Below are 26,971 nucleotides of genomic sequence, written 5' to 3' on the forward strand. Positions count from 1 at the left end.
GGAAGACGGATTTTTGCTTCTCATTTGATCTCCATACACTTCCCCTAGGAAGCCCTGAGTCTGTTCTTTTAGCTTTTGGTTCCTGGGCTAGTCAGTAGGGGAGGAGGGCTGTTGAACTCAGGAAGGAAAGAGCTTGGAGTCACCAGACTGGGGTTCAAATCCTGACTCTGCCCCTTACAGGTATGACCTTGGGCAAGCCCTTTTCCCTCTCTGTACCTCTGTTTTCTTGCTTGTAAAAATGGGCTGAAGGACTGATGTCTCTTCAGAGGGAAGCATGAGGATGAAAGGAAATGAGCATGAAGGGCGTGAACTTGAAGGAGCTCAATGCAGTGATTCTGAGCACGGATCCAAATCTGGTGTGAATCCGGGCTCTCAGAGCCAGCTGTGCCACTTATCTTCTTTGTGCCTCATTTTCTCATTTGTAAAATAAGACTGAGACCATCACTGTTTTCCCCAGGTTGGTCCTGGGTCCCCAGAGAGATCAGGGCTATGTGGCAGCTCTAAGGCCTCCCTAACCCAGCCAACCTGAGTCTGCACACCGCACCGCCCCCGCCCCCCCACCTCCTGGGGAAGCCGCACCTTCTGCACAACGATGATGGCCTCCTGAGTGTCGCTGTCCGTGGTGACCTTGAACACTTGGCCTCCGCTGCCGCTCTCTTCCTTGAGGTGGTAAGTCATATCTGTGTTCTCACCCACGTCCGAGTCCTCAGCCTTCACTCGTCCCACAGCTGTGCCGATGGGGGCTGACTCCTGAATGCTGAACTGGTACATCTCTGTAGGGGATACAGCTGTGAACAGAGATGGGGGGGCAGCCCCTACCCCCAACTTCCACCACCTTTAGCGGAGACGAGAGGGGGGGCCCAGATGGGCTCCTGGGAGGGCAGTGTCTGTAAAGGGCTCCCAAGGGGGCAGAGTGCCAAGAGGAGGGTCCTGATTCTGACCCTGAGCTGATTTGCTGACTGATAGGAAAAATGCCTGCCATGGTTGGGGCTTCGGTTTCCCCGTGTGCCCAAGAGGGGTGCAGAGGAGCAAAGTGATCAAGGCTTAGGCCCCGGAGTCAGTCCTGGCTGTGTAATCCTGAGCCTTGGTTTCCTCATCTGTAGAATGGGAACAGCACCTTCCTGGCGGCACCGTCATTATGCCAGTTAACTTAGACGAAGAGGCGTGGGAAGTGCTTAGTACAGTGCCTAGCTCATAGTAGCTGCTCAATAAATGGAACAAATTATGGTAAAAGAGTGGGGCTTTGCATCGATTTCCTACTGCTATTGATGTTAATGATGTTGATTTCTTCCTTCCCATGTATTTATTAAGCATCTATGGTGTTCCAGGTGCAGTTCGGGCACTGGGGTCATAGCAATAAGCAGAACAGACCCAAATCCCAGTTCTCACAGGGCTTTCCTCTTACCAGGCAGAGAAAGACACAAACAATCACATCAGTAAAACATGTGTTGTATCAAATGGTGATAGGTACTTTGGAGAAAAATAAAGTAAGGGAAAGGGCCTGGGAAAAGCCCATGAGGGTGTGTGTGCAGTTTTAGATCGGGTAACTAAGAATGACCTTTTTGCAAAAGCCTGAAGGAGGTGAGAGAGTAAGCCAAGCAGATTTGTGGGAAAGAGCATTCCAGGCAGAAGGGACAGCAGGTGCAAAGGCTCTGGGGTGGGTGCGATGCCCCGTATGTTTGAAGAACGGCAAGACTTCCACTGTGGCTGGAGAAGCAGAGCAGAACTGCGAGGGAATGAGGTCAGACGGGACACAGACGGTACCCGCCTCTCCCAGAGCTGAGGTCGAGATGAGGGTTGTTCCATGAGGGGCCTGTGTGGGTGACGCAGGGCCTGTGGAGCTCAGGAGGTACCTCTTGCATTCCCCAAGGTCTGGATACCCCTTCTGTGGAGCGGTGGCCTCTGAATCATTCTCACACAGCAGCCAGAGGGGCTCTTTCCAAATCACGTGGACTGTGCCACTCCCCGACTGGACTCCCTTCCATAGCTCCCCACTGCTCTGCGATGGAGCCCTCCAGCCCTCTGGCCTGCCCTACAGGATGCTTGCTGCCTGGTCCCTGCTGACGTCTGTAGCCTCAGCCTTCCTCTCCCTGACCGCAGCTGCAGCCTGCCTGAGGTCCTTATAATTCCTCATCTCTAGGCATTCCCCTCTTTATTCTCCTTTCTGCTGTGCCCTCCCCAATTCCTACCCTTCCTTTAGTCTCACAGAACATTCCCTCCTCCAGGGAGCCTTCTCAGATTGACCTCCAAGCTCTGGTCTTGTGCCCCAGGGCCACCAAGCTTATCCCATTGTTAAGGATTCCTGCCTTTCCCTATCAGTTTCTGCTTCTTCTATCCCTGCTCTCTCCTGTCTCCTCTGTCCCTGGTGTGAGCTCCTGGAAGGCAGGAACCACATCTCTTATTCATCAGGCATTCTCCAAGCTTGGCAGAACACCAGACTGTCGCATAAATGAAATGTGTGAGTGACTAGGGAGTGAATGAATGCAAAGGACCATGGGTCTACGCTCACTGGGTTAACACAGATTAAAGAGTCTGACAATAGCAAGTGTTGGTGAGGATGGACTACAATGGACACGTGCATTTTTTTCCATGGGGGGGGTGCAGCTGGGCTTTTGTTTAGTAAAGCTGAAGCTGAGTATATCCCACGAGCCGGCTATCCTGTTCCAGTGCGTATATACACCAGAGATATGCATGCAAACCAACACTTCGAGAAGTTCGCAAGGTGCAGCAATGTTCAGGGCAGTGTCCTTCATCATAGCCTCAAACTGGAAACAAACCAACCGTGCATCAACACAGAACAGATAAACAATGGACACCGTGCAGCCATGAAGATGAACGCATTAAAGCAACAAGCAACAACCTATGATTTCACGAACATAATTTTAAGAGGAAAAAAAAGAGCAAGACACAAAGAGGTTATATGGTATGAGTCTGCTCATCTAAGGTTAAACAACCAGGTGAAATTAAGCTATAGGGTTTGGTGATGCGGATGTAGGTAAACTGACTCTAAGGTAAGGAGGCGGCAGTCACAACTGCGGATCATGCTTGACCCTGGAAGAGGGGGTGTGGGGGACAGTCGGGCTCAGGAAAGGCACATGGAGGCTGCTGGGGCCCAGGAGTGTGGTTTCCAGGAAGGTTCGCTTTATAGTTAGTTGTCAAACTGGCCATTTTTACTTTCCAGCCTTCTGCTAGGGTGCGTATTTCACAATAAAGAAGTGTTAAAGATAAAGAGGGAACGAATCAACGAATGAATAAACAAGAATCTTCCTGGGGCCAGGGTCCCTCTTCTCTGCTTTGCCCCACTGCTTCCCCCTCAGAGCTGGCACAGAGCCTCACACAACTGGACAGAAACCCGGGTGTGCCCCACCCCTCCACTCCTCCACCCCTCCACGCGGTGCCTCAAAGCTCCCCACTCCACGTGGGGGTAGGGGTCGGCTCTGCCCCCGGCTCCCTGGCGACACAGAGCTGGCTGGCGGTTCCGCCCACCCAGCCCAGAGCCTGGGCTGAGGCGCTACGCCCTGATGACGGTGCGCTCTCAGCTAAGGGATTGGATTCCCTTATCTCTTGGGGGTCAGTCCCCTGTGGCGGGCCTAATGTGAGAGCAGCAGACCTCGAGTAATGACTCCCCGATAGGGATCAGCCCGGCTCCCTGCGGCATTTAGTCTCTGCCAGCTTTGGCGGCTTCCCGGCTTCCCCAGCGCGGCTCTGGGCCCAAGGCTGGACAGAGGGGTTGGCTGACCGGGAGGTGGGGGACTCCGCCAGAGAACCAGCCCCAGTGCCCTGTTGTTCCAGGAAAGGCAGAGAGTGGAAAAACCTCCTAATTCAGAAGCACAGCACCCTGCCCTCCAGGCTAATGTGGGGGGGAGGGGACAGACCTGTCATTCCAGCCCCCACCCCCACCCCACTTCTCTGTGCAGCAAGGGCAGGCCTTGGCCTGGGTCTGGCCACAGTCTCTGTCCACATCCCTGTGTCTCCCCACCAACCCCCTGGCCAGCCCCCAGCCCTTCCCTTTGCAAGCTTGGGTCAGGGGCAGGTCACATAGACTAAGCAGGAGTAGGGTGTGTGAGGGCCCAGTGAGGGGCTGGAGGAGGTGGGACAAACGGGGACCCCCCCGTGGCAGGAAGCAAGGTGAGGGCGGTCGGTAACGGTGTTACTTGGCTGTGTGGAAAACCAGATAACTTTGAGGACTTCCTCTGCGAGAAGCATGATAAGAGGGGCACTGCAGGGAAATGGGTGGTTTGGGTGGATAGACCGATTCAAGTCCCTCTTCGGTGGACACCTAAAGGGAAGCATGAGCTTGGTGGGTGGCTGGAAGGATGAACAGACGCCCACGGTACCCCCGCCACGGAAGCTCGATGCAAGGGGAGCTGGGGGTCTACCAGATGGACGCAGATGCTTCCCTCGCCTTCTGGGAAGGCCCCACTTACTCTGAGGGAAACGGGGTGGGTTGTCATTGACATCAGTGACCACGATGGTGACGGTCGTGGAGCCGGAGAGGCCGCCCAGCTGGCCCGCCATGTCTGTGGCCTGGATCACGACTTCGTAGCGCTCCTGGCTCTCGCGGTCAAGGTCAGGCACAGCCGTCCGGATCACACCTGTGGGTGAGTGAGAGTGAGGCCAGGGATCCCCCCCCCCCCCGCAAGCTGCCGGCAGACACACAGACCCCTCCGTAAGCAGAGGCGGGTCTCAGGCAAGTTAAGGAGGGGAACGTCAAAGGTGTGGGGACGATGCGGATACAGGCTTAGCAGCCCCATGCACGCTCACGCACGCTGATGCACACTCACGCACGCTGACGCACACTCATACCTGCTCAGAGAGATCCGTTCTTTCCTCTCTCTGTCAGTGGCTCTCAGCAGAGCCAGGCATGGAGCAGCACCTTGGCTTTGAGTGTTAACATGGTGAACGAGACTCACGCCCACACTCATGCACACTCACTCTGGAGTCACACTCACCTGTATGCATACACTAGGTATGGCTCGCACACTTATATAGTACGTACGTAAGAACACACATGAACTCACACACATGCGTGCACGCTCACAGCTGAGTGCACACTTATTTTCACTCTCCCTTCTCCATGTTGGAGTCGGCCCTCAGCCCTTGGGGTCCCCGGGCCCTGGCCCAGCCCTAGATTCTCTGTCCAGGCACTAGCGAATCACTGATCAGACAGCCCTTCAAGCTGTTGATGCAAGAGGGGCAGGGGCAGCAGGAATGGGGGTGGTGGGTCACCGCAAGATTAATTCTGCCGAGCGGAAGGCCGAGCTTCTTGTCTCCCTGCCAGTGGGAGACCGAGGTGGAGGGAGAGTTGATGAGGCATTCAGCGCCTCCCCCGCCACTCACTCCAACCTGCCGAGTACCAGGTGGTGACAGGTGGTGCCCGGGGCCGGCACGCCAGGTGGAGTCATGCACCAGCAGCCCCATGATGCGCCCCATAAAACCCAATCTCAGACTCCTGATGTCTCCAAACAGCCCCCAGACTCCAATAGAGGCGCTAGAATGAGGGAAGAGGCTGCGGTGTGTGCGTGTATGTGTGTATCTGTATGTGTAGCTGGGGGTGCTGGAGGCAGGGCATCTAGGAAGTGGCCCTGCTTTTGTGGGATCACATGGAGATATGGAGAATGTGTAGTCTGTCTAATGAAGAGTTGCACAGACTCTCCATCGGTGGCCTCTGAGACCCCTCTATGGGCTCCCCGCTGACCCCTCCTTTCCTGAGGGTGGCCTTTGCAAGGATGGAGGAGTCTTGGAAGCCCATGAATTTGGGATAAATCCCAGGTCTACCATTTTTTTGGCCATGTGATCTTGAGCAAATCCCTTCCTCTGAACCTCAGTTTCCTTCTCTGGAAAATGGGACAACTGCAGTGCCTCCCTACAGAACAGGAACGATCAACCCCAGCACTATAGGAGTTTCAGGCGGAATAACGTTACCCGCCACCTGCCAGTAGCAGCGTGTTCCATACCAGTCTCGGTTCTGGGCACAGCAGGCCCTCCTTGAGCTGCCCCAACACTGACTGTGAACGGGGCACCCTTCTGGCAATGAGGCTGGGCCCAGGCCTCTGCTGGTCTATCAGCTGAGGCTTTGCACCCCTGGAGTGGGGGACAGAGAGCAAGGGAGAAAGAGCCAGGAAAGAGAGAAGGAGAGAGGGGAGTGGTCAAGCCGGAGAGAAATGCGTACTCAGGAGGGGATGGTGAGAGAGAGGAACAGAGCTCCAGAGAAAGAACTGAGAGAAAGAACCAAGGGGAGAAAGGAAGGCAGGAAACAATAGAGACTGAGTAAACAGCCTTTCTTAAAGACAGCAGGGAGGCCCAGGGTCAGGAAAGAGGGAAGAAAGACGGTGGAGGAAGAAAGGGAGAGGGCAGACAGGCCCACTGACGGTGGAGCGGGCACCAGGCCAGAGACGGGGGCTCCCTGAGTGAACCAGTCAGAAGGGCTGGGAGGAAGCCAACCAGTGGAGCCCCTCCTGCATCCCTAAGCTTTGCACATGTCCTTGGCCTCCAGGACCTCACGGACTGTAGAGGCGGTGCTGGGATTTGGGACCACCGTGCGTCTGTGAGCTTGTGCACCAGAAACTGGTGAATGGGGCTTGGAGCAGGGCTCTGGCTGAGGTCCACCCCTGGCGGGGAGGAACCCTGCTCATGGGGCTGCCTCCTTGCTGTCACTGCCACTTCCAGCTCTGGAGGGATGTAGGGCCACCAACCTCTGTTCACTTGGCAACTAGCCATGAAGCCTTGTAGTTGATCAGGGGCCATTGTTGGGAGACTAGGAGGTGGGTACCCAGGGGCCCTGCTGCCTCTGGACCCAGCCCTGGGATCACACCCGGTGACAGCCTGGGATGACAGCAGCTCCCAATAGCACACACCTGTGGTTAGGCACACTCTTGGGTCACGCCCTCTCATACTGATTCAGGCCTTGGCTCTGCAAACTTGTTTTGGCCAATGGGACATCAGCAAACAGGACAAAAAGCAGAGGCTTGATAAGCCCTTGTGTGCAGGGGCCTGTCCTCTGGGAGCCTCAAGACCACTGTGCTGAGAAAAAGCCCTAGGCGGACGGCCACAAGGAAGGAGGGGCCCAGCCACGCTGGCTGTCCTAGCAGACCTGCCAGCTGACTGTCGCCCCATGAGTGACCCTGGCAAAAAGACCTGTGCAGCCAACCCACAAGATTATGACAAGAAAAAACTGTTGCTGTGTTAAGTCGCCGTGTTCGGGGGCAGTTTGTCAGAGAGCAGTAGATATCTGATGGAGAAATCATGTTCTCCAGACTGTCTCTCTCCTGGGCTCGCTCATGCAGCCACATTTCCTTAGAGGCTCCGCTGGCCAGAGGCCCAGCGGGGCCTGGCGCATAGGTCTGGCAGGTGGTCCCGGCCGTGAGGGGGAGCATGTCCAGTCTTCAGCAGGCTGAGTGCGTTTCCTTAGATGGTGGTCTTGGGAGAGAAGAGTGAGGGTGAGGATTGCAGGGCCTCTTAAGGCCTAACCTGGGACTTGGCAGAACATAATTTCTGCTCCAGATTCAAGACTCCACCTCTCTCTCTTTAAGTAAGCTCCATGCCCAACATAAGATTTGAACTGATGACATTGAGAGATAGAGTCCAATCTCTATCTAAACTCAGCCAGCCAGGCACCCATCTAGACTCCGTTTCTTGATAGGAGCAGTGGCAAAGTCACTTTACCTAGCGGGGTGGGAAGAATCCATGGCATCTTCTGTTATCTGCTACGTTCTGCTCCCCACTCCACCTCCTGATGCAGGGAGGAGCAGCCTGGGGCTGGTGCCTGTCTCCCGGCTCTGGGGTAAAATTCTCACACCGGCCCCTGCAATTGTTCTTGGAAGCTCTGGCCCTGCAAATCGCTTCATTCACTCACCTATCAGATGCTTACTGAGGAGGTACTGTGAGTAGGGGCACGGAGTCAGATTTGAGGCTGTGCAGAAAGGAGGGATTTTGGGGTCAGACTGACTGGTTTAGGTTCTTCTTTCCACCATGTACATGCTATCTGACCTCGGGTAAGTTCTTGAGTGCTTCTGAGTCTCCGTTTCCTATTCTATAAAATGGGGCTACCCAGTTGGAAGGCTTTTAAGGGAACTAAATGAGACAAGGTTTCCAGCGGCAGGTCTCACATTCTGGGGATGCCATGATGCTCCCTCAAGTCCTGGATCGGGTACCCGATACTACTGGCCTTATTCATCATCTTACCTAGAGGGTCTGGCACGTTGTAGGTGTTCAGTAAACACTTGGACTGCCTGACCTACTGCCACAGACCCTCTGTCTCCCCTCTCACAGGCTGGGTGTCGTTTGTTTCTGGCTTCTCTGTTGGAACAAAAGCCCCGCGGGGGCAGAAACCAGATCTGGTTAACATCCTGACCCCAGGATCTGAGACTTAGAAGGTGCTCAGCAAAGGTTTGTTTCATTCATCCCAGGAAAACAGACATCTCTGACCCAGTTGAGAATTCTCAGCAGATAACTTGGAGTCTCTGAGCGCCCCTTTCTAGTCTTGCGGGAGTGGAGGTGGGCGGGGGGTGGTGGTGGTGGCTGAAAGTCAGAACCTGGCCAGGGCTCCCAGAAGCCTTGTCCTCACCCATCCCCCTCAGTTCCAGCTGTTATCCTCGCCACCCCTGCTGTCCCTTCCAGATTCTGCAGAAGGGGCCCTGGAGCCCAAGCGATGCCTCATTAGCCCGCAAATGCCATCCCTGTCGCCCCTGTGGGGGGCTTGCTGGCAGGCCTGGCCTTTAAAACACACAAGTTAATTCCTCCTCTGGCACTCGGCCCCACGGAGCCCCGCCTCCTCCTCTCCCTCACACCTTCCTCTCAGGGCCCGTTCCGGCTCTGCTCCCTGCTATCTGCACAGCGAGAACAGACTGTACCTCGCAGCAGCTGCTAAATATAGACCCGCATCAGCGGAATATTCCTGGCTGGGGAAATGGAGCTGGGGCTGGGAATGGCACCAGGGCGGCTCCTGCAGTGGGGCTGAAGCCAAGGGGAGGAACAATCTGGTCCTTCCTGGGAGGTGTCAGCAAAGACCCTCTCAGACTGAGAAAGTGAAGGACCCTAGGACAAGGACCTCATCTGTGCTGCTTCACCTGCCTTGTCTGGTGCCCATTCTCTGGCCTCCTGAGAACGGTTCCTGCCCTCCTGGGCTCTCCGAGGCCTCCCACGTGCCACCCTCTCCCTGCCTCCTTGCAGCGGGGGATGCTTTTTCTGAGAACCCGGCCGTCCTCTTCACTCGCTTGAAGTCTGGTCCCCCATCTGCTCACCCCTGCCATCTCCCAGACTCAGTCCTGGCCCCTCCCTTTTTTCTGTCTCTTCCTCCCTTTCTGGAAGGGGAATCAACTCGAAGGGCCCCCTCCTCAGGCTGAACGGATGAAGGCGTCAGTAGCAACAGGCAACAGCAGCCCCTCGGCTTGCCAGGAGGTACCAAGGATTGCGCCGGGCACTTTGTACCCTCGTTGTTCCCTTGGCCTGCACGTTCCTTCCGGGATACCGAGGGGGCTCATACCCTCCCTTCATTCACGTCTCTGTCCAAGATCACCTCCTTAGAAAGGCCCGTCCTGATTTCTTCATCGAAGTCTACCCCTTTATCCTGCTTTCTGTGTCTTCCTTGCACTTGTTGCTATGATGTTATGTTACACCTGGATAGGCTTATTTTCTGCATTTCTGTATTCCCTACTTGAATTAAAGCTCCATGAAGGTATGGATTTGCTTCCTGCCATATGCCTAGAGCCTAGAACAGAGCCAGGTACATAGGAGGCACTGGCTGAAGAGTTGTTGAATGAAGGAAGGAACTCTCCTGTTGGAGCCTCGCAACAGTCACTTGTGATAGGAATTATTATCCTTCTTATGCACATGGGAAACCAAAGTTTAAGGAGCCCCTGCTATTAAGAGAGCTCCAGGCCCATATTTCAGACAGCCTGCTAGATGTTCTAGATGTTTCTTTCCTTCTCCTCTCCCCTCCTAAAGGCACTTTGGTTAAAATGGAATGAATTAGCTCTGCACCAGATCCCAGGGCACATTCACTAATTCTTTTGGTCCTAGTTTTCTTAATCAACATTCCTCCTTCTGTTTCTGTGGATGGTGCTCTTTCCCATCCCAGGTCCCAAAGTTGGGAACCCCCAGATTCTTCCCTCAGTCCAGTTCCCTACCCCCAAGGTCTGCCCTTGGTAGGATCTCACTGTCATCTCTTATTCTCCCTCCTCAGCATCCCAGCTAACCCTCGCCACCAATCCTGTGTCATTTCTGGCTCCCGAACTAGATGGAGCAGGTTCAGGAGTCTGGGTGGGGGTCGGGGAAGGGTGCAGGCCTTGGTGTTTGTCATTTGGGGCTCTCTGTTGGGCACCCTAGGCTACTGAGTCTCCCTGAATTCAATTCCTGTCTCTGAGCCATGCTAAAGAGAGCAGCCCGAGGGATCTTGTTAAAATGAAAACCTGAGCATGTCACTTCCTTGCCTAAAAGTCATCAATGAGCCCAAAATGTTGGTGAGGAGGAGGGGAACAGGCGCCTTCCTATGTGGCTCTCGGGAGTATAATCTGGTACATTTCGGCATTATCTATCCGGATTCCAAATGCATGTGCTCTTTGACCCAGCTTTTCCTCTTCCCGAAAATTATCCTGCAGATACACTCACACAAGCACAAAATGATATATGTATGAGGTTATTCACTGTAGCATTGCTTGTTGTAGCAAAAGATTGGAAACAGCGTAAGTGTCCATCAATAGGGGACTGGTGAAATAAATTTTAGTGTATCCACAACAGCTGTTAAATAAAAGAATGAGGAAGCTCTTTATGTACTGATATAGAATAATCTTCAAGATGTATTGTAAAGTGAAAAAGGCAAGCGGTGTATATAGTGTGTGTTTATAGCTACCATTTGTGTAAAAAAAAATAAAACAAATACATGTACCTATTTTCTTGTACATGCATAGAATAGCTCTGAAAGGATACGCAAGGAAATTACATTGGTTGCCTTGGGGACCCAAACTGGGTGGCTGGGGGACTGGAAGGGCTGAAGAATGTCCACTAAATATCTGTTTGGATTACTTTTTAAATTTCGAACCTTGAAATATGTTATTTATTTTTAAAAACTTAATATTTTTTTAAGTGAATGAGTCCAAGATCTCATAGGATATATGTACTAAGTAGCTACCTTTGGGGCTGTAATTAAGGGATGAGGGTGGGAAGTATCTTTCTTTCTTTCTTTCTTTCTTTCTTTCTTTCTTTCTCTCCCTCTTTTAACATTTAATGTTTGAATTTCCAAAATATATTACTTTTGCAAGGAGAAAAAAATGACAAAGATATTTTGTGTAAGATAGTACAATTATAACTGTGCTCATAATCTAGAATCCTCAATCCCACACCCCAACAAATAAAATACACAAACAAAAACCCAAAATGCAGATCCACCACACACACACACACACACACCATTACCTTTAGAATAATCCTTAGAACTACCTTTTACCCCCATTACCCTTGGAAAAAAATTCCCTCATTACCCTTAGAATAAAATCCAAGGTCTTAAGCCTCACTTCTCCTGGGCCCAGTTGGGCCCCTACCAGCCAGCCCTGATCCCATCTTAGGCCTCCTGCTTTTCCCAGTCCTGAGTTGCTTACAATTCCCCTCATACCTCAGGGTGTTCTTCCCTCCTAGTTTTGCCAGCACCATGCCCTCTGCCTGGAATGCCTGTCTCTGAATCCCCATCTGGGTCTGGCCAACGCCTTCTTATCCTTTGGAGATCAGCTCCTTCCACCTCCCAGAACTTTGCATCCTGATGGCCCATGCATGTGCCTGTCGCCCCTGCCCCCACTGGACTGTGAGCCCCAGGATGGCATCTGATAAACATCGTGTGGTGGACGGTCTCCAGTGAGCCCTCACTCCTGGCCTGCCCCTCCCATCTCAGGGACAGGGAGAACACCTTCCTTGGCACCGGCAGCCACGCCCAGCTGTGCAACAACCTCTGTAAGGCACTTCACTTCTCTGAGCCTCATGTCCTGCTCTGCCCTCCCTGCCGCTCTGGCAGGGCCCCTCAGAGACGTAATCAGGCTCTAACCTCAGAGAAAGTGAAATGAGGACTGTGTTCGGTGGTGTTGGGGGAGGGAAAAGAAGCCAACAAGCCATTCTCGCCTGTCTCTATCTCTTTCCATCAGACCCTTAACAACTGTCCTTTGAACAGAGCTTTCACAACTGCTGAAAAGGCGCCCTTCACCTGCTGACCCCTAAGGGCTGCAGACACGCTTGCTTCAGTTAAGCTCCAAGGACAGGAGGGTCGCTTACGTGGGACCTCTGAAGTCCCCTTCAGGGCGCCCATGTTGGCATGGTGGAGGCATCCTGCCTTTTTGTTTCTCTTCCAGTATGGCTGGCGCTCCTCAACCCCCCCACCCCCCCACCGCCCCCGCCCTCAAGCCCCATCTTTTTCTGGTTCTCAGCCCTTGTCTCTTTCTGCCTGGCCATCCTTTCCTCTCTGAGATCCTGGAACAGGATAGATGCCGCTTCCGGGCCCATCCTACCCTCAGCGATGTCCGCTTAGAACGCTGCCAGCGGAAGTACCCCCACCCTCTAGCCCCGCCCCTCCGTGCCCCTCCTCCAGTCTTGCCCAGGCCCCAACCCTCCGGCCAGGCCCCGCCCCTTACCGGTCTTGGGGTCCACGGTGAAGTGGTGCTCGCCATCCAGCACGCTGTACACCAGCCGAGCGCTGCTGCCGTACGTGGGGTCATCTGCATCAGAGGCCATTACCTGCATCACCGACGTGCCTGGACCCGGGGGACCAAGCGAGACGGGGGTCACCTGGGGCCGCTGTGCTAGTCCTCCCCACCCCAGGGAAGCTATGAGAGGAGATCCAAGCTGGAGGTCATGGAAGCTAGTCCCCTCACAGTCCTCATCCCCACACCGACTCCCAACCCGCTTCCTGATCTGGGGGCTTCCTGTGGCACAAGCATGACCATGGAGTCAGATCTGGGTTCAGATCTCCTTTGGTGACTCCCAGCTGTAGGATTCTAGCAAGGGAAGACAGCCTCTCTGAATCCGTTTCCTCTTCAGCAAATGGGGGATAATCCTAGTCCTTGGTTCTTGATGTTGAGGGAATGCACTTTAAATTCTCAGTCCAGATGGGGCTGTCTCAGCGGGTGATGCAATGGTCATCATCACCAATTAAGTCATCACGGTCAGAGTTAGAGCCAGGACTGGAAACTAGGCACCCGCCTCCCAAAACAGGGGTCTTTCTACCCACCCCTGCCCCTTCTGATTTCTCGAGAGAATTCTGCCTCTCTTCCCTCCCACCTTACCACCCCCCACACGATGGGGGTTGGGCAGCCCAGAAGGATAACCAAGTTCACTGGGGCTCAGAGGCCAGTAGCTTTTGGATTGGGGGCAGGAGGATGGTAAGGCCCAGCTTTCCCTGTGGGAAATAGTTGGCTGTGGGTCCTGGTGCCCTCCTTGCCCCTCCCCCTGGGTGTCCAGACAGTCCCCCGCCCCAGACACACACACACACACACACACACACACACACACAAACACACACACACACACTTCACATGCTCTGCATGCTCTGCACGTAGGCTGCTGGGGAGAGTATAAATTGGATAAAAGTCCATCAAACAGCGGCAATTAAGTTATTGATTTTCGACGCTGCCTCATTAAACTGGGAGCTTCTCTCGGCCTGTCCCAGAGATGGCTCTAATTTGACATCATGTTCAATTTGACGAAATCAGGGCTTGGGATGTGAGGCTGGACAGGAGGGGGTTGAGGGTGGGGTGGGGGAGGGCTGGATGGGGAGGTGGGCAAAGCCTTCTGGTCCATCTGAACCTTTCCAGAAAGGAGGGGATGAAGTAGAAGACCCAAGAAGGAGTCTTGGGAGCTCAGGATATGAGCCAAGAGGATTAGACTCAGACGTCACTTCAAGGTGATGCCTTCTTTTGAATGCCCTGATGGTGAAGGGATGGGACCCAGACCTGCTGAGGTTCTGGGTGGGGCCTTCCCGGGGCTGGGTGGTACTCTCTGGGCCAGAAGGGTGCCTGCTAGGAGGTAAGGCCCATTCACAGCTTGGCTAATGAGTGAGGCTCTGGAAGTGCTACTGCAGCAATTCTGCTAAGCCCAGCCTGCCGCCCGCCTCTCCCGCCTCCAGCCTGGGGCCCTCGATCATTCCAGACAGACACATGTATTTATTTTTCACTCTTTTGCATTCCTTATTTTCCTCTCTATATCCCCCCTCCCAGCCTGAGCCTTCTAAACCGGCCCTGCAATGCGCCTCTCTTTGGCAGCTCCTGCTCCATGTCAGCCATGTCAGGGTTGCCCAGAGAAGCTAGGGAAGGTATCTGAGCAAGCCCTCTCCCCCTCGATGCTTGGTGCCCAGGGTCTCCTCTCAGGGCCAAGGACATAACCCCAGGTGCCTCATATTATACAGAAAGAGGAAAAAGGAATAAACTCTTAGGGGCACCCACTACATGTCCAGCTTCACCAAGCACTTAAATTCATCATCTCTGGGGCACCTGGGTGGCTCAGTGGGTTAAAGCCTCTGCCTTCGGCTCAGGTCATAGTCTGGGGGTCCTGGGATTGAGCCCCACATCGGGCTCTCTGCTCAGCGGGGGGGCCTGCTTCCTCCTCTCTCTCTGCCTGCCTCTCTGCCTGCTTGTAATCTCTGTCAAATAAATAAATAAAATCTTTTAAAAAAATTCATCATCTCTAATCCTCATAGTATTTCTGAGAGCCAGAATGTTCCCCTCTAAGTTACAGGTGAGGAAACAGGTCAGACAAGTAGGAACACTTGACCAAGAGCACTGAGAGAGGAAGTGGTGGGATTTGAACCCAGGACTCTGAGGTCAAAGCCCTCCTGGGGTGACAGTCAACGCAGGCAGGCAGAGTGGCTCTGGGGATGGTGGCTCAGTGTAATAAATCACAATCAGTGATGACTCTGCCATTTACTAGCAGTTTGACCTTGAACATGTCACAACCCCCTTGTGCCTCAATTTTCTCATTTGTGAAATAAAGATGAGCATATTACCAAACTCCTAAAATTGTTTTAGGAATTCAAACAGACTTCATATTCAGCACCGAGGACAGTGCCTGCCCCACGCTAAGCACTCAATAAATGTAGGTTGTTGTCTTGGGAGGCATGGCATGTGAGTATATGAGCACAATCATGCCTCCCTCACAGACACACTGAAAAGGGAGAAGACACATAAAGCATCAGGCTCATGGTGGGTGCTCAATAAATAGTGGCTGTTGTAGCTGTTATGAGAGAGGGTCTCCCTGCCACTCCCCTCTGCTTGTCCCCCCCCCCCCCCTTGGGCAAGGCACAATATCCAGCTGAATGACTCCCCAGGGTAATGGCTGATCTCTCTCTCTCTCTCCCTGGCTGCATCCCAGGGACTCCTGCGGGGATGATGGAATCATTTCCCCAATCCCGGATTCTTTATTGCAGCCATTATAGTTAATGCCGACACGTGGGGATGGTGAAGGGTCAGTGATTCACCACTGGCTCCCCAGGCTCCAGACCCCCTCCTACCTTCTTCACAAGTCAGCAGCTCCCCAGAATGAGCAGATAAAAGGGTGCCAGGCTTGTGGCTGCTACGGGACCACCGCACGGTCAGCTCCCCTCCATTCAGCAGTTTGATTTTATAATGACCATCACATCTACTCCCTCCTTTAATTCTCAGTTGAATTCTAAGATGTAGATGCAGTGGTATGCTGGTAAATGTTTAACCATCAGCTCAGAGGGCTAGAGGGGTGGGGAGGAACGCCCTACCTTGTTGTATTTGTTGATTTCCATGGTGTAGAGACTCTCACCATGGCCAATTTCAAGCTACCTATGTGATATCAAGTGGCTCACAAAACAGAAAATCAATATTTGCCTATTGTGAGTGGATATGAGCCAACACCGTAAAATCCTGCATCATTCCCATTTTACAGATGAGGGAACTGCTATGCACAGTGAAGGGTGAAAATGTGAATTAATAATAAATGCTGATGAAACCTATTATTACATATTGTTATTCGAAGATCATGATAGATTATGTTTACTGAATAATAGTTTGTGCTAGATCCTATGAGAAGCCCTTTATGTCTGTTATCTCATGGAATTATAAAATAAGCTTGAAGTAAGCTCTATTGAGATTCCCACTTTACAGATGAAAAAATGAGGCTGAGTGAAGTTAAGCAATGAAGTCCCTTGTGCCTTAGTTTCCTCACTTGTGAAATGAAGGTAATATTACTGCCAAGCTCTCAAGATCACTGTGAGAACTCAAACAGTTCTCCATGTTCAGAACCAAGAACAATGCCCGGTCAAGTTCACCTGGCAGGGAAATAGGAGAGGCAGGATTCAAAACCAGCTTGATCTGATGTCAAAACCCACATATGCCTGGACTTATGAAGTGGGGGGGGGGCAATAGGAGTAAAAGGAGACAGGCAAGTAAGAGAGGGACGAGTCAGAGAAAGGGGGGGAAAGGCAAGGAACAGCATCCGGGATTTTCCCTGCCACAACTGGTTGAAGCTCGGAGTTCCAGAAGCAGGGCTGGGATTGGCTAGGGTGGGCTGGTCGCTGTCCATGGTGCTGCCAGCCAACTCTTAAGCTACATGGGGTTAAGGGCTTCTATCCAGGCTGGCATAGGAAGTATTGCCCAAATGATTCTTGGGTAAACAGGATTTCAGAGCAGGGTTCCACGTAGAATGTTAAATGTGGAAAGGCTGGTCCTCAGAGAGCACAGAAACCAGTGTGTCTTACCCTGGCTGCATATTAGAATCTCTTAGGAGCTTTAAAATAAAACTGATGCTGAACCCCACCCCAGACCAATTCCGTACGCCTCTCCTGGGGTGAAGCAGAGACAAGGGCATTTTTAAAAACTGCTGCAGTGATTCTAAAATGCATCCCAGGCTAACTACCGGCCAAACCCCTGACTGAACTCAGGAAACTGAGTCATGGAGTCTGTGCTCAGTGACTTTCCCCGGTTCTATCAGTGGTAAGTGGTAGGGAAAGACTGCAGCCCAGGTCTGTGGAGCCAGCATGTCTGGACTCACTGTGCCAGTCCCGAGACTGACCCTAGGAAGGAAGAAGCAAGGATGACACATGCCACCAAGTCAGCAGTGCTCCTCCCAGGCAAAATCAGCATGAGACTTCAGACTCCTGCCAGGAGATGAGACTGGGTGGGCTTTGGCATCAGAGAGTCTAGGGTTCAGATCCCGCCCCTTCTTCACTCTGTGCTCTTGGTCAAGTCTTTCTCCCTGTTTGACCTCTTTCCTCACCTTTAGTCTAGAGGAGGCCCCTCTGCCTCCCAGGGATGCTCTGGGGACTAGAAATAATGGATTTACATGGCTGGTAAAGCTGGGCATATAGTAGCACTCAGTAGTTTATTCCTCTTGTCTCTCTGCAATGGTCAGAAGGTCTCTGGGGCTGTGCCCTTGGCCTGAAGTAAAAAAATTCCTGGACACCATTATCAGGAGGGAGGGGTCAAGCTCACCCCTTATCTCTGGTTTACCTGGATGTCTCTGACATGGTTTGACATGGAGCCAGAATTGGAACCCATGGCCTGGCTCCCAACCCAGAATTCTTTCCTTTCTTAGCTCTTGTCTTTGATATCTACGAGGTCCAACTGCCACCTAGACTTGGGCTCCAGAGTCCCCAGGAGGAGTCCCATTGGCTCAAGGAGGAGGTGATGCTATGGGGAGGGGAGCTCCAGGACTGAAGTCATCCCAGCCCTCTCCTGGGCTTTGTGGCTGTGGGAAAACTGACCCGACTGGGCCTCAGTGCCCCTTCTGTAAAATGGAGATAATACTTCATCCTTCTGGACTCCCTGGAAGAGGGAGGCCCTTTAATGAGATGAAAGAGATGAAGCACTTTGGAAAGGAACAGAATCTTCAAACGAGGTGACCAAGTGTCATTATTATGAAGATGTTTGTAATTATTGCCATCATGCCTCTTCCCTACTTCCCTTTGCTGCCCTGCTGGGCCTGGGGAAACCCTCAGCTCACATTTAGCTTCTCAAACATTTATAAAAAATGAGTCCCACCCCCTGCTGCTGCCAGAACTGCACGGAATGCTTTCTATTAAAAATTAAAAACCACTTGTCGAGTCCCTGGGAACGTTCAGATTACACAGGAAACAAACCCCTTCTCAAACTCTCCCTCCCAACTCCCTCTTTGATCATCACTTATGAAGCTGGCTCACTGGGCTGGCCTCCACAGCTTCCGGCTGCCCAGCCAGGGCAGCCTAATGATATTCAGGAGATGCAAGAACATGGGTGGGGCGGGGAGTAGTTGGGAGGGAGGGGTAGGAGGCAGGCCCAGAGACAAGTAACAGAGAAGGTGTCACTAAGAGATGAGGTTAGAAAGTGGGTCAGAGACATAGACAGAGACAAGGGACAGAGGGACAGGGATTCAGAGAGACAGGCAGGGAGAAAGTGGGAAAACAGATACCCAGACACATAGGAAGAAATTAGGACAGAGACAGAGATATGAGCATCAGAAAGGCAGAGATACATAGAGACAGGGAGAAAGTGGAACACAGAATGTGACAGAAAGAGGTAGAAATGCAGAGATAAAGTCAGAAAGTAGACTTATATAGAAACAGAGACAGGCAGAGATACATATTAAGCAAGAGGAGAGTGGGAGAGAGTGGGAGGGGGGACAAAGAGAAGAAGCAGTTTTGGCTCAATGGGATAAGAGTGCCCTATGTTGCAAATACGCTTTTCCAGAGTCTCCAGTGAAACTCTGGGACACCGTCCCCTCCCTTTGTCCTCATAGATCCCAGCCATGGACTCACCCATGAATGTGTATGGGGAGCTAATCTGTTCCCCTGAGAGAGAGAGGATTCTCCTACCATCCCAGTTTGAGATACTTGTGCTCTTCTGTCCTTCCCACATTTAAATGGGACCATCTAGTATGTAGTCTGGTCACCTTGTTTGTTGGGACAGCAACATTTTAAGTATCTGCTGTAGTAGCAACGGTCTGCCTGTTGCAGAAAGCAAACATTTCTTTTCTTATTATTTGCTTCTATTCAGTTACCCGACATCTATGGAGCACCCACTGTGTGCTAGGCCCTTGAGGGCAGGATGGTGGCTCAGTCACCTTTGTACTCACTGCTATGTAGGTATAGGGCCTGGCTTAGAGAAGGTGCTTGTGTGTGTGGAATAATTTGTTGATGGAAATGACAAAGAAAGGCATGGATCCACTCTTCACTGTCCAGGTTCCCTGGGCCATGGGGATGACTCCTGAGGGCCAGGGCCTCTGCTCTTCCTTGCCACCTTTCTCCACCAGAAATCTCCTGTCCTGTTTCCCCCGATCCTGGGTGGTGAGAGCCAGTGCCGTTGCTAGGCAAGGAGATATTGCACATATAGATCTTCCTGGACTTTAATTAAAAACATCTTTAGAAGTTGTCTCTGCAGAGGCCAGCGATTGATTCCTGGCTTGGGCCTGAGGGTTGCTGAGCCACACTCTCTCTGGCTGCAGACAGGACACTCAGAGGCTCCCAGCTTGTTGCTGCCCTCCCCAAATGAGACCTTTGGGGAACACACTGCCTCCTGCTTTCCTCCCTTCCTCCTTGCCCTGTCCCCCACCAACCACTGGATTCAACAATCAGTAGTGTGCTCTTCCAGTGTTACCTTCTTCCCCTCGTGAGCCTCAGTTTCTCCAGCTATAAAATGGGTGTGTTAACACTTGACCTGAGAGCTTCTGGGAGAATCAATTAAGATCAGGGATGTGAAAGTGCTTTGCAAGCTATAAAGTCTCTGTGCATGGCTGTTGCCCACACAAGCTGAGGCAAGTGGCTTGGGTTCTGCTTCTGGGTTCGGGGTCCAGTTCTGGCTCCAGCTCTCACTCTGGAAACTCAGGCAAGTTACTTTATCTCTCTCTGCATTTATTTCCTCATTGGTTAAATGAGGACAGTAATACCTGCCCTGCTTATTCCCCAGGATTGTTGAGAATAAGGGGAAATAGCTCTGTGAAAGCAGTGTTGGCTGACAGCTGTTATTTAGTAAATGTCCCAAGAAGTGCAGGCTATACTACAAAACAGCCCTTCTGTCTGTTAGAGATGCTGCTCACAGAGGAACTGGAATACATGGGAACCCCGCTCTGGCAGAGCCCCTGCCCATTTCCACAGCTCACTGAGTCCCAATCCCATGGTCCAACAATGCCAATCCAATGCCAAATGAACCATTCCATTGGCTTGCCTTTGCTCTCAGCAGACATTACTAATCGTTTGCGGCATTTTCTCCTGAGCTTGAATGGGAGGGGCCTCAGATTCCTTCTCAACACAACCCTATAGTCACTACCATTTGGCCAAAGTTCACCCCAGAGATGAAACTGATCTGCCATCACTTTAAGGTCAGGGGAGGGTCTTGCTCTTCTTTGCATCCCCACATACCTACCCAATTGCCATGTACACAGTAGGCACTAATACATGTTTATTGAATTGAAAGCAACTGCTTATTTTTCTATCCCCTTGGGGCTATATATAAAGTAGGTGCTAATAAATGTTTGCTAAGTTAGGTGACTCATCTTTGCAACCCCTACAGAGCCAAGTACACTGGAGGCCTTGTACATAATGGGTGCTAATAAACATTTGTGGATTTAATTCAATTACTTATCTTTAGATCCCCTGCAGTGCCCGGAATAAAGTAGTGGCTAATAGATGCATGTTGGATTGAAGTTCTCATTTCTGTATCCTCAACAGTGCCAAGCATATCTTATACATAGTTGGCATTAATAAGTAGGTAGAGTTGAACTGGGCATGAGAGCCCTGTGAAATCTTGCTGTCCACTGCTCAGGTTGTGAAACTTGTGGGAAGGGGTCTGGTGCCCCCAACATTAGGAGATTATCTAGTCTAAATCTTTTCTCTCAAAACTCACTTTCTTGTTGGTTTCATCCAGCCTTGAGCTTTAAATTCCATCTCTCTGCTGATGACCTTCAAAATTGTATCTCTGACCCTGATAGTGCTCCTGACCGCCAGACTCAGAGACCCAGCTGTCCCCTTGACAGCTCCACCCAGATTTCTAGTAGACATCTCAGTCTCAACATACCCAAGAGTCTTAATTTTGTGCTGTAACCTTGCTCTTGCTGGAGCAGTCCCCATCTCAGCAGCTCCATCCATCCATTGCTCAGGACACACTTGTCAACAACATCCTTGCTTTGTCTCCCTCTCACTCCTCTTATCTGGTCCCTCACAAGCCCAGTTGGCTCTACCTTCAACATACACCCAGAATCCCATACCTTCTTACCTCCTATGCGGGTCTGAATCAGCATCACCTTTTGCCCACATGATTGCAGCTGCCTCCTCACTGATCTCCCTACTTCCAACATTGTCCCTTTATGGTCCATTTTCAACATGGTGGCCAACAAGTCAGCCTTTAAAAGTATAAGTTGGATCACATCACTCATTGACTCTGTATCTCACTCAGAGGACAACCGAAATCCTTTCAATGGCTACAGTGTCCTACGTGATCCTGTTTCTAGTATCTCTTTCAATCTCATTGGACTCTCTCCCTACATCACTTACTTCTCTCTTCACCCACACTGACCCCTCATGACAAACACACTATGTCTCAGGACCTTTGCACTTGCTGTTTCTTCTGCCTGTACATTCTTCCTCCAGCTTAGTGATTCTCCAAGTGTGGTCCCTGAGCCAGCAATAGCAGCATCACCATGGAATTAATTAAAAAATGCAAACATTTCTAATAACCAGACCTGCTGAATCAGAAACCCTGGGGGGAAAGGGCATCAATCTGTATTTTAGCAAGCTCTCCAAGTAATGTGGATGCACAGTCAAGTATGAAAACCACTGTTTCACATAGCTCCTTGGTTCCTTCAGATCTTTGTTCAAATACGCTCTTTTGTAAAGAAAGGCCCTTCCTGACTCCTCTATCTAAAACAGCACTCCCCCAGTATAATGCAAAAATTCTCTAGGCTTCACAGCACTTAGACCTGTTATGTAAGGGCCTATAATATATTGGCTTGTTTATTTCATTCCTGTCTGTCTCTCTGCCCTGTATGGAGGCTTCCTAAGAACCTCCAGTGCCTGGAACAGTGCCTGGCACAGAGTAGACCCTCAGTAAATGCCTATTGCATGAATAAGCCCCTTCAATGTTTCGAAGGGAACCTGGTACCCAGAGAGAGAAAGGGACTCGCCAAAGGTCATGTAGGGAGCCAGGCTTCCTGACGGTCAGCTGTAGGACCTGCTTCGCTGTGTTAGGCTCAGAGAGGCTGGTATGCCCCTCCTCAGAAGCATGGCTCATCGGAGGCCCCCGGCACACTTCCCTTCCTTTTTAAGCTGTGAGTGGTTTAATTTGCGAGCCCCGCTGCCTTTCATGTCCCAAGCTGTGTCCCTGCTCCCTCTGATCTCCGAAGCTGCCCAGACCCTGGTGCCGCTTGTCCGCCCCGCCCTCCTCAGCCCAGATCAGGAGGCTCAGTAATTGTGACTGATTTTCAAAGCTGCCTGGAGTCTCCACAAGCACCCCGGTGTCAGATTTGCTTCCTCTTCAAAAAGTTGCTTAAATGAAATAAACTAATTTAATTTCTGTTTCCTCCCTCTCCTCCTGGCTTCCTTGGCTTGTCCAAGTTGAATCCAATGCCTGACTCTTTCCTGAGCTGAATGTCAGAGTCAGTGAGCTGGGAGGGGAAAGGGAGGCAGGGCAAAAGCTCCTCAAGCTGATTGATATTCATGAACCCGGGGACTGGCTCTGCCTCCTACAATCTGGGTGACCTTGAAAGTGTCCTTGTCTTTCTCTTGGCCTCAGTTACCCCGAGTGTGATGCAATGACTCTTGCCACTCCAACAGTCTAGGAACCAAGACTTGACTTGCTCAGTCACTGACTTGCTATGCAATGGTGGACACATTTTCTCCCCTCTGAGCCTCAGTGTTCCCATTTGTTCGATGGGGATGCCACCATCAGTCCCATCACCTCTCAGAGTTGAAGTGGGAGTAAAGTGATGGACAAGCACCTGGCCCATGCCTCCCTCTGGAGTCCCCTATCCCCACCTATTCTCCAAACCGTAGCAGAGAGAGCTTTCTAAAATGCACCTCAGGACCTTTGCACTGGATTGGCTCCCTTGCTTTAGCCTTTCCCAGGTTCTGTGCTTCCATCAAGTCCTTTGGGTATGGCTCTTGCTTCCTTCTCCAGCCTCACCTTGTGTCACCTTTCTGGTCTTTTCCATGTGGATCCATTTGGGATGAAGAGACACAGGGCCAGGGTTTAAGTCAGTGAGTAGGGGCTGCTGGATGGGGGGACATCAGGGGCTTTCGCTGCCCCTGATTTGCTGTGTGATCCTGGACACATCACTGCTCCTCTGAGCCTCAGTTTCCCCCATTTGCAAAATTAATTTCTAAGTAATCACTAGGCTCTGAAAGTCCATGGGTCTTTGCTACCAACAACTTTCAATGATCTTTCCATCGAACCCGTACATTGAAGATGTCCACTTGGCTGTCTAGTAAGTACTTCCAACTTTAGCTTTTTCCAATGATCTCTCCACTGAACCCGTATATTGAAGATGTCCACTTGGCTGTCTAGTAAGTACTTCCAACCTTAGCCCAACTGAAACCAAACTCCTGATTTCACACCGTCCCCCAGATCTGCTTCTCCCGCTGCTCCTCCCATCTCAGCAAATGGAAACCCATCTATTTAATTGTCCAGGTCAACACCTCAGTAGTCATCCCTGAATTGTCTTTCTCTCACACCCCACATCCCATCCATTAGCAAATGCTTTCAGCTCTCCTTTTAAAATAGATCCCAAAGACGACCTCCTCTCCCTACCCTTTCTGATCCCGCCTTGCTCCAAGCCACCATCATTTCCCACCTAGGTAATTACAATATGCTCCTCTGCTTCTGTCCTTGCCCCACGCCCCAATCCCATCACCACCCGATCTTCACAGAACAGAGTGAGGTCCTTTTAAAACTAAGTCAGACCATGTCACTCTTCTGAACAAGCCTCTTTGCGGACTGCCCAGCTTGCTCATCGTAAAAGACAAAGGCCCGACTAGGCACCCCGGGGCTGCACAATCTGATCACCTCTCCACTTCTCCTTGGAGCCTTTGTAGGTATGGTTCCCTCTGCCTGGAATGCTCTTCCCCCCAGGGCCCACCCTTTCCTTTCTTCAGGTCTCTGTTTCACAGTCACCTCCTCAGAGAAGCGCTCTAGCTTCACCTCCCAATGCTCTGTTTGTTTACTCGCTCACTGCCTGCCTTTCTCAGCCAAAAGTTACCCCCCATGAGAGGGAAGCTTGTCTGTCTCTTCAACGGCATGTTCCCAGTGCCCAACACATAGTAGGTGCTCCTGTACCCTTGTCGAATAAATAAATGGATACTCTCAGACACATAGTATGCCGTATGCACACAGAGGCCATAAAGTGCCTTTTGCCTAGCCATGTGCGTGCACACACGTGTGTGAACGCATACGCACACCAGGCACACGTGCACACCTGTGCATGTGTGCGCACCAGCCCACACCCGCGTCCCCGCCCTCACTGTTCCCTGGCCTCCCACCGTCCTCCTGTGCCCACCCGTATCTCTGGTCCACTTCTTCCTCTCCATCCCTGGCTGCTGGCTCTCTCCCCACCAATCTGTCAGATTTAGCCCCATCTGGGGAAGCGGGGGCTGCCCGCACCCTCTCCGAGCTCAGACACCCCCTGCCTCTGACATGCCCTAGTAGGACTGGAAGGCCCAGAGAGGGGCAGCCCTGAGCCCTCGACCACAGTATGTCAGGGATGGAATGTGAGGTGTCGAGGACTGAGGACCACTGCTCTCCACCCAGCCTGGCATGCAGGTGCCTGGGGTAACTCCCTGCAGAAGATGGCTGAGCCCCTTGCCTGTGACTCCGGCTTCTCCTGGGAGTCCCGGCCTCAGTGGGCCCTACCACGGGAGCCAGTATAGTCATCCAACCTCTCGCTCCAGTGTCCCGCTGCTGTGTGGTGGTGAGCTTCCGAGTGTGGCCTCTCCTGCGTTCTTCTCACACGCAGGGGTTCTGGTGTGTGGGCTCCTGATCTACCCATGCCATGGTGCGTTCCCGGTGCCCCTGCACTCTAGCGGCCATACCCAGCTACGTGCTGCTGACCTGCGTCTGGGGCTCAGCCGTCTCTGTGAACCTGTGTTCCCAAGTGGCTAGGTCTTGGGACCTAGGTTGGTGTTGGGGTCTCCCGTGGGCAGGAAACGAAGTTGTCTGGATGCTGTTGCCCCTGTCGCCGTGCCCCTCCCCGTTGTGGCTGCTCTCCGCTAGAGCCTAGGCCCAGGTGGGTCACCTCTGTTCGTGGCTTTAGCCTATGGCTACATAGGTGGTCATTTCTGTGCACAAGCTCCATACGGGCGAGGTGCTGTTTCCTGAGGGGCTTTGTAGGAGGCTCTGTCGGGTGTGAGGCCGTGTCTGGTTGTGTGCTTGAGCCTCGTTCTAGCTGTGTTCCACTCTGGTTCTTTGAGATGTAGGTGTGCCCGTGTTCAGTTGTGCCTGCCCCTGTGTGGGACTGTGGCCGAGGGCTGTGCAAGGTCAGCGTGGAGCTGAACTCTGGGCAAGGCCGTGTACAGGAGAGCTGCTGAGCCTGGAAGTGGGGCTGGGCCTGTGGGAGTGACCGTGGCCAAGCATGTTGCTCTGGCTACCCAGTCCGAGTCATGTGGGGTCAGTGTCCATGTACATGGCTGGGGTCATGTGTGTGTCTTAGTCCGGGTGTGCAGCTGTGATCCTGTCATCACTCTGCTTGAGCCCGTGTGGGCTCCTGGACTCATGCCTGTATCCCCTGCCTGGGGCAGCACTTCCTGTCTCTCCTGCCTCTCCCCAGAGGATCAGCCAGTCCCTGTAACAGGCTCCCACTCCGAACCTGGCAGCTCCCCTCGCCCCAGCCCCTGACTCCGCCCAGCACCCCCAGGGCCCGCCGCCCACCTGTAGGTGAGAGCTCAGCCACACTTCCAATGTAGGGGCCGTGCAGGAAGCGGGGCTCACTGTCGTTGATGTCCTGCACCTTGATGATGAACTCTGACTCTGGTTCCAGCAGGCGGTTGGTGGCACGATCCCGGGCCTGAGCCCGCAGCGTGTAGAAAGTTTTCTGCTCACGGTCCAGGCGTTCCATGGCGTGGATGTCTCCCGTCAGCTCATCGATCAGGAAGATGGTCCCAGCTCCCTCACCTGAGATGGTGTACTTGATGGCCCCGTCACCCTCGTCCGAGTCCGAGTGGATCTGGGGAGGCAGAGAGGAAGGTCAGTGGGTCCGGGGCGGGCCCTCGGAGTTTGCATTTCTAACAAGCTTACAAACGGCTGTTTCTGACCCCGCTGGGAATTATGGGCCCAGCCCCACCTGCCCAGACTCTGAGCCTGGCCCACGGCGCGGGCAGGGAGTGAAGGGAGCGAGGACGGAAGGGAATGCTCATCACCGGAGCCCCTGCTCTGTGCCTGGGGCCGTGCTAAGTGATTCACATACTCATCCATTCAGAGTTTCCGAAAAAAGTGTTTAAAATCTACAGAAGGCTCTAGTACCTGCCTGGCACCATGGGACACACGAAATTCACCAGCCAGGCCAGCAGGGGCACTGCCACAAGATCTTACGGCCGCAGGACCCTAGCTGGGCCAGGCAGGACCCTCTGGCTACTGGATCACGGAGAGGTCCGGGGAGCTGAGGGAACTGGGGGAGGAGGGAGAGGAGGGAGACCATTTACTATGCGTGGGGGGAGGGGGCCTATGTCACTATGTTCACGGCCGGCACAAGAACACTGGTATGTACTAGCTGAAAATCAGCCCTGCCTGAGACATTATAAGTATCCAATAAATGGGAGCTATCGTTACTGTTATATTATTTACTAAATGTTAGCTATATATAAGTGCAATTTAATCCAGGCACCGCCAGGCTCCAAGTCCCAGGCTGTTTTCACTGAACTGAGATCTCTTAGGCAAGGAAGCAGTAGCAAGAGGGTTCTCCCAAACAGATACACCTAGGTCCCGATTCTCCGATTCCCAAATTTCCGAGGCAACTCCAAGCAGAGGGAAAAGTGTCCCATGAAGCGGGTGACCTTGGGTGGGTCCCTGCTCTACTCTAA

At 52.4% G+C, this 26,971-nt stretch overlaps 1 protein-coding gene across 3 annotated transcripts in view; it reads right to left on the reverse strand.

Annotated features, from left to right (window-relative positions):
* Positions 1-26,971, reverse strand: part of CDH22 (cadherin 22) — a 68,691-nt gene that overhangs the window by 34,104 nt on the left and 7,616 nt on the right. For 2 of the 3 annotated variants that reach the window (XM_082744764.1, XM_082744765.1), the window contains exons 2-5: positions 25,824-26,118; positions 12,612-12,803; positions 4,428-4,595; positions 580-773 (exon numbers count right to left, since the gene is read on the reverse strand). In XM_082744764.1, the coding sequence (XP_082600890.1) occupies positions 580-773; positions 4,428-4,595; positions 12,612-12,803; positions 25,824-26,118 (849 nt within the window). The remainder of the gene's footprint in view (positions 1-579; positions 774-4,427; positions 4,596-12,611; positions 12,804-25,823; positions 26,119-26,971) is intronic. The other variant, XM_082744766.1, reaches the window with a different exon arrangement.

The sequence above is a fragment of the Mustela nivalis genome, assembly GCF_964662115.1.
Source record: "Mustela nivalis genome assembly, chromosome: 8".
In the NCBI taxonomy this organism is placed as follows: Eukaryota; Metazoa; Chordata; class Mammalia; order Carnivora; family Mustelidae; genus Mustela; species Mustela nivalis.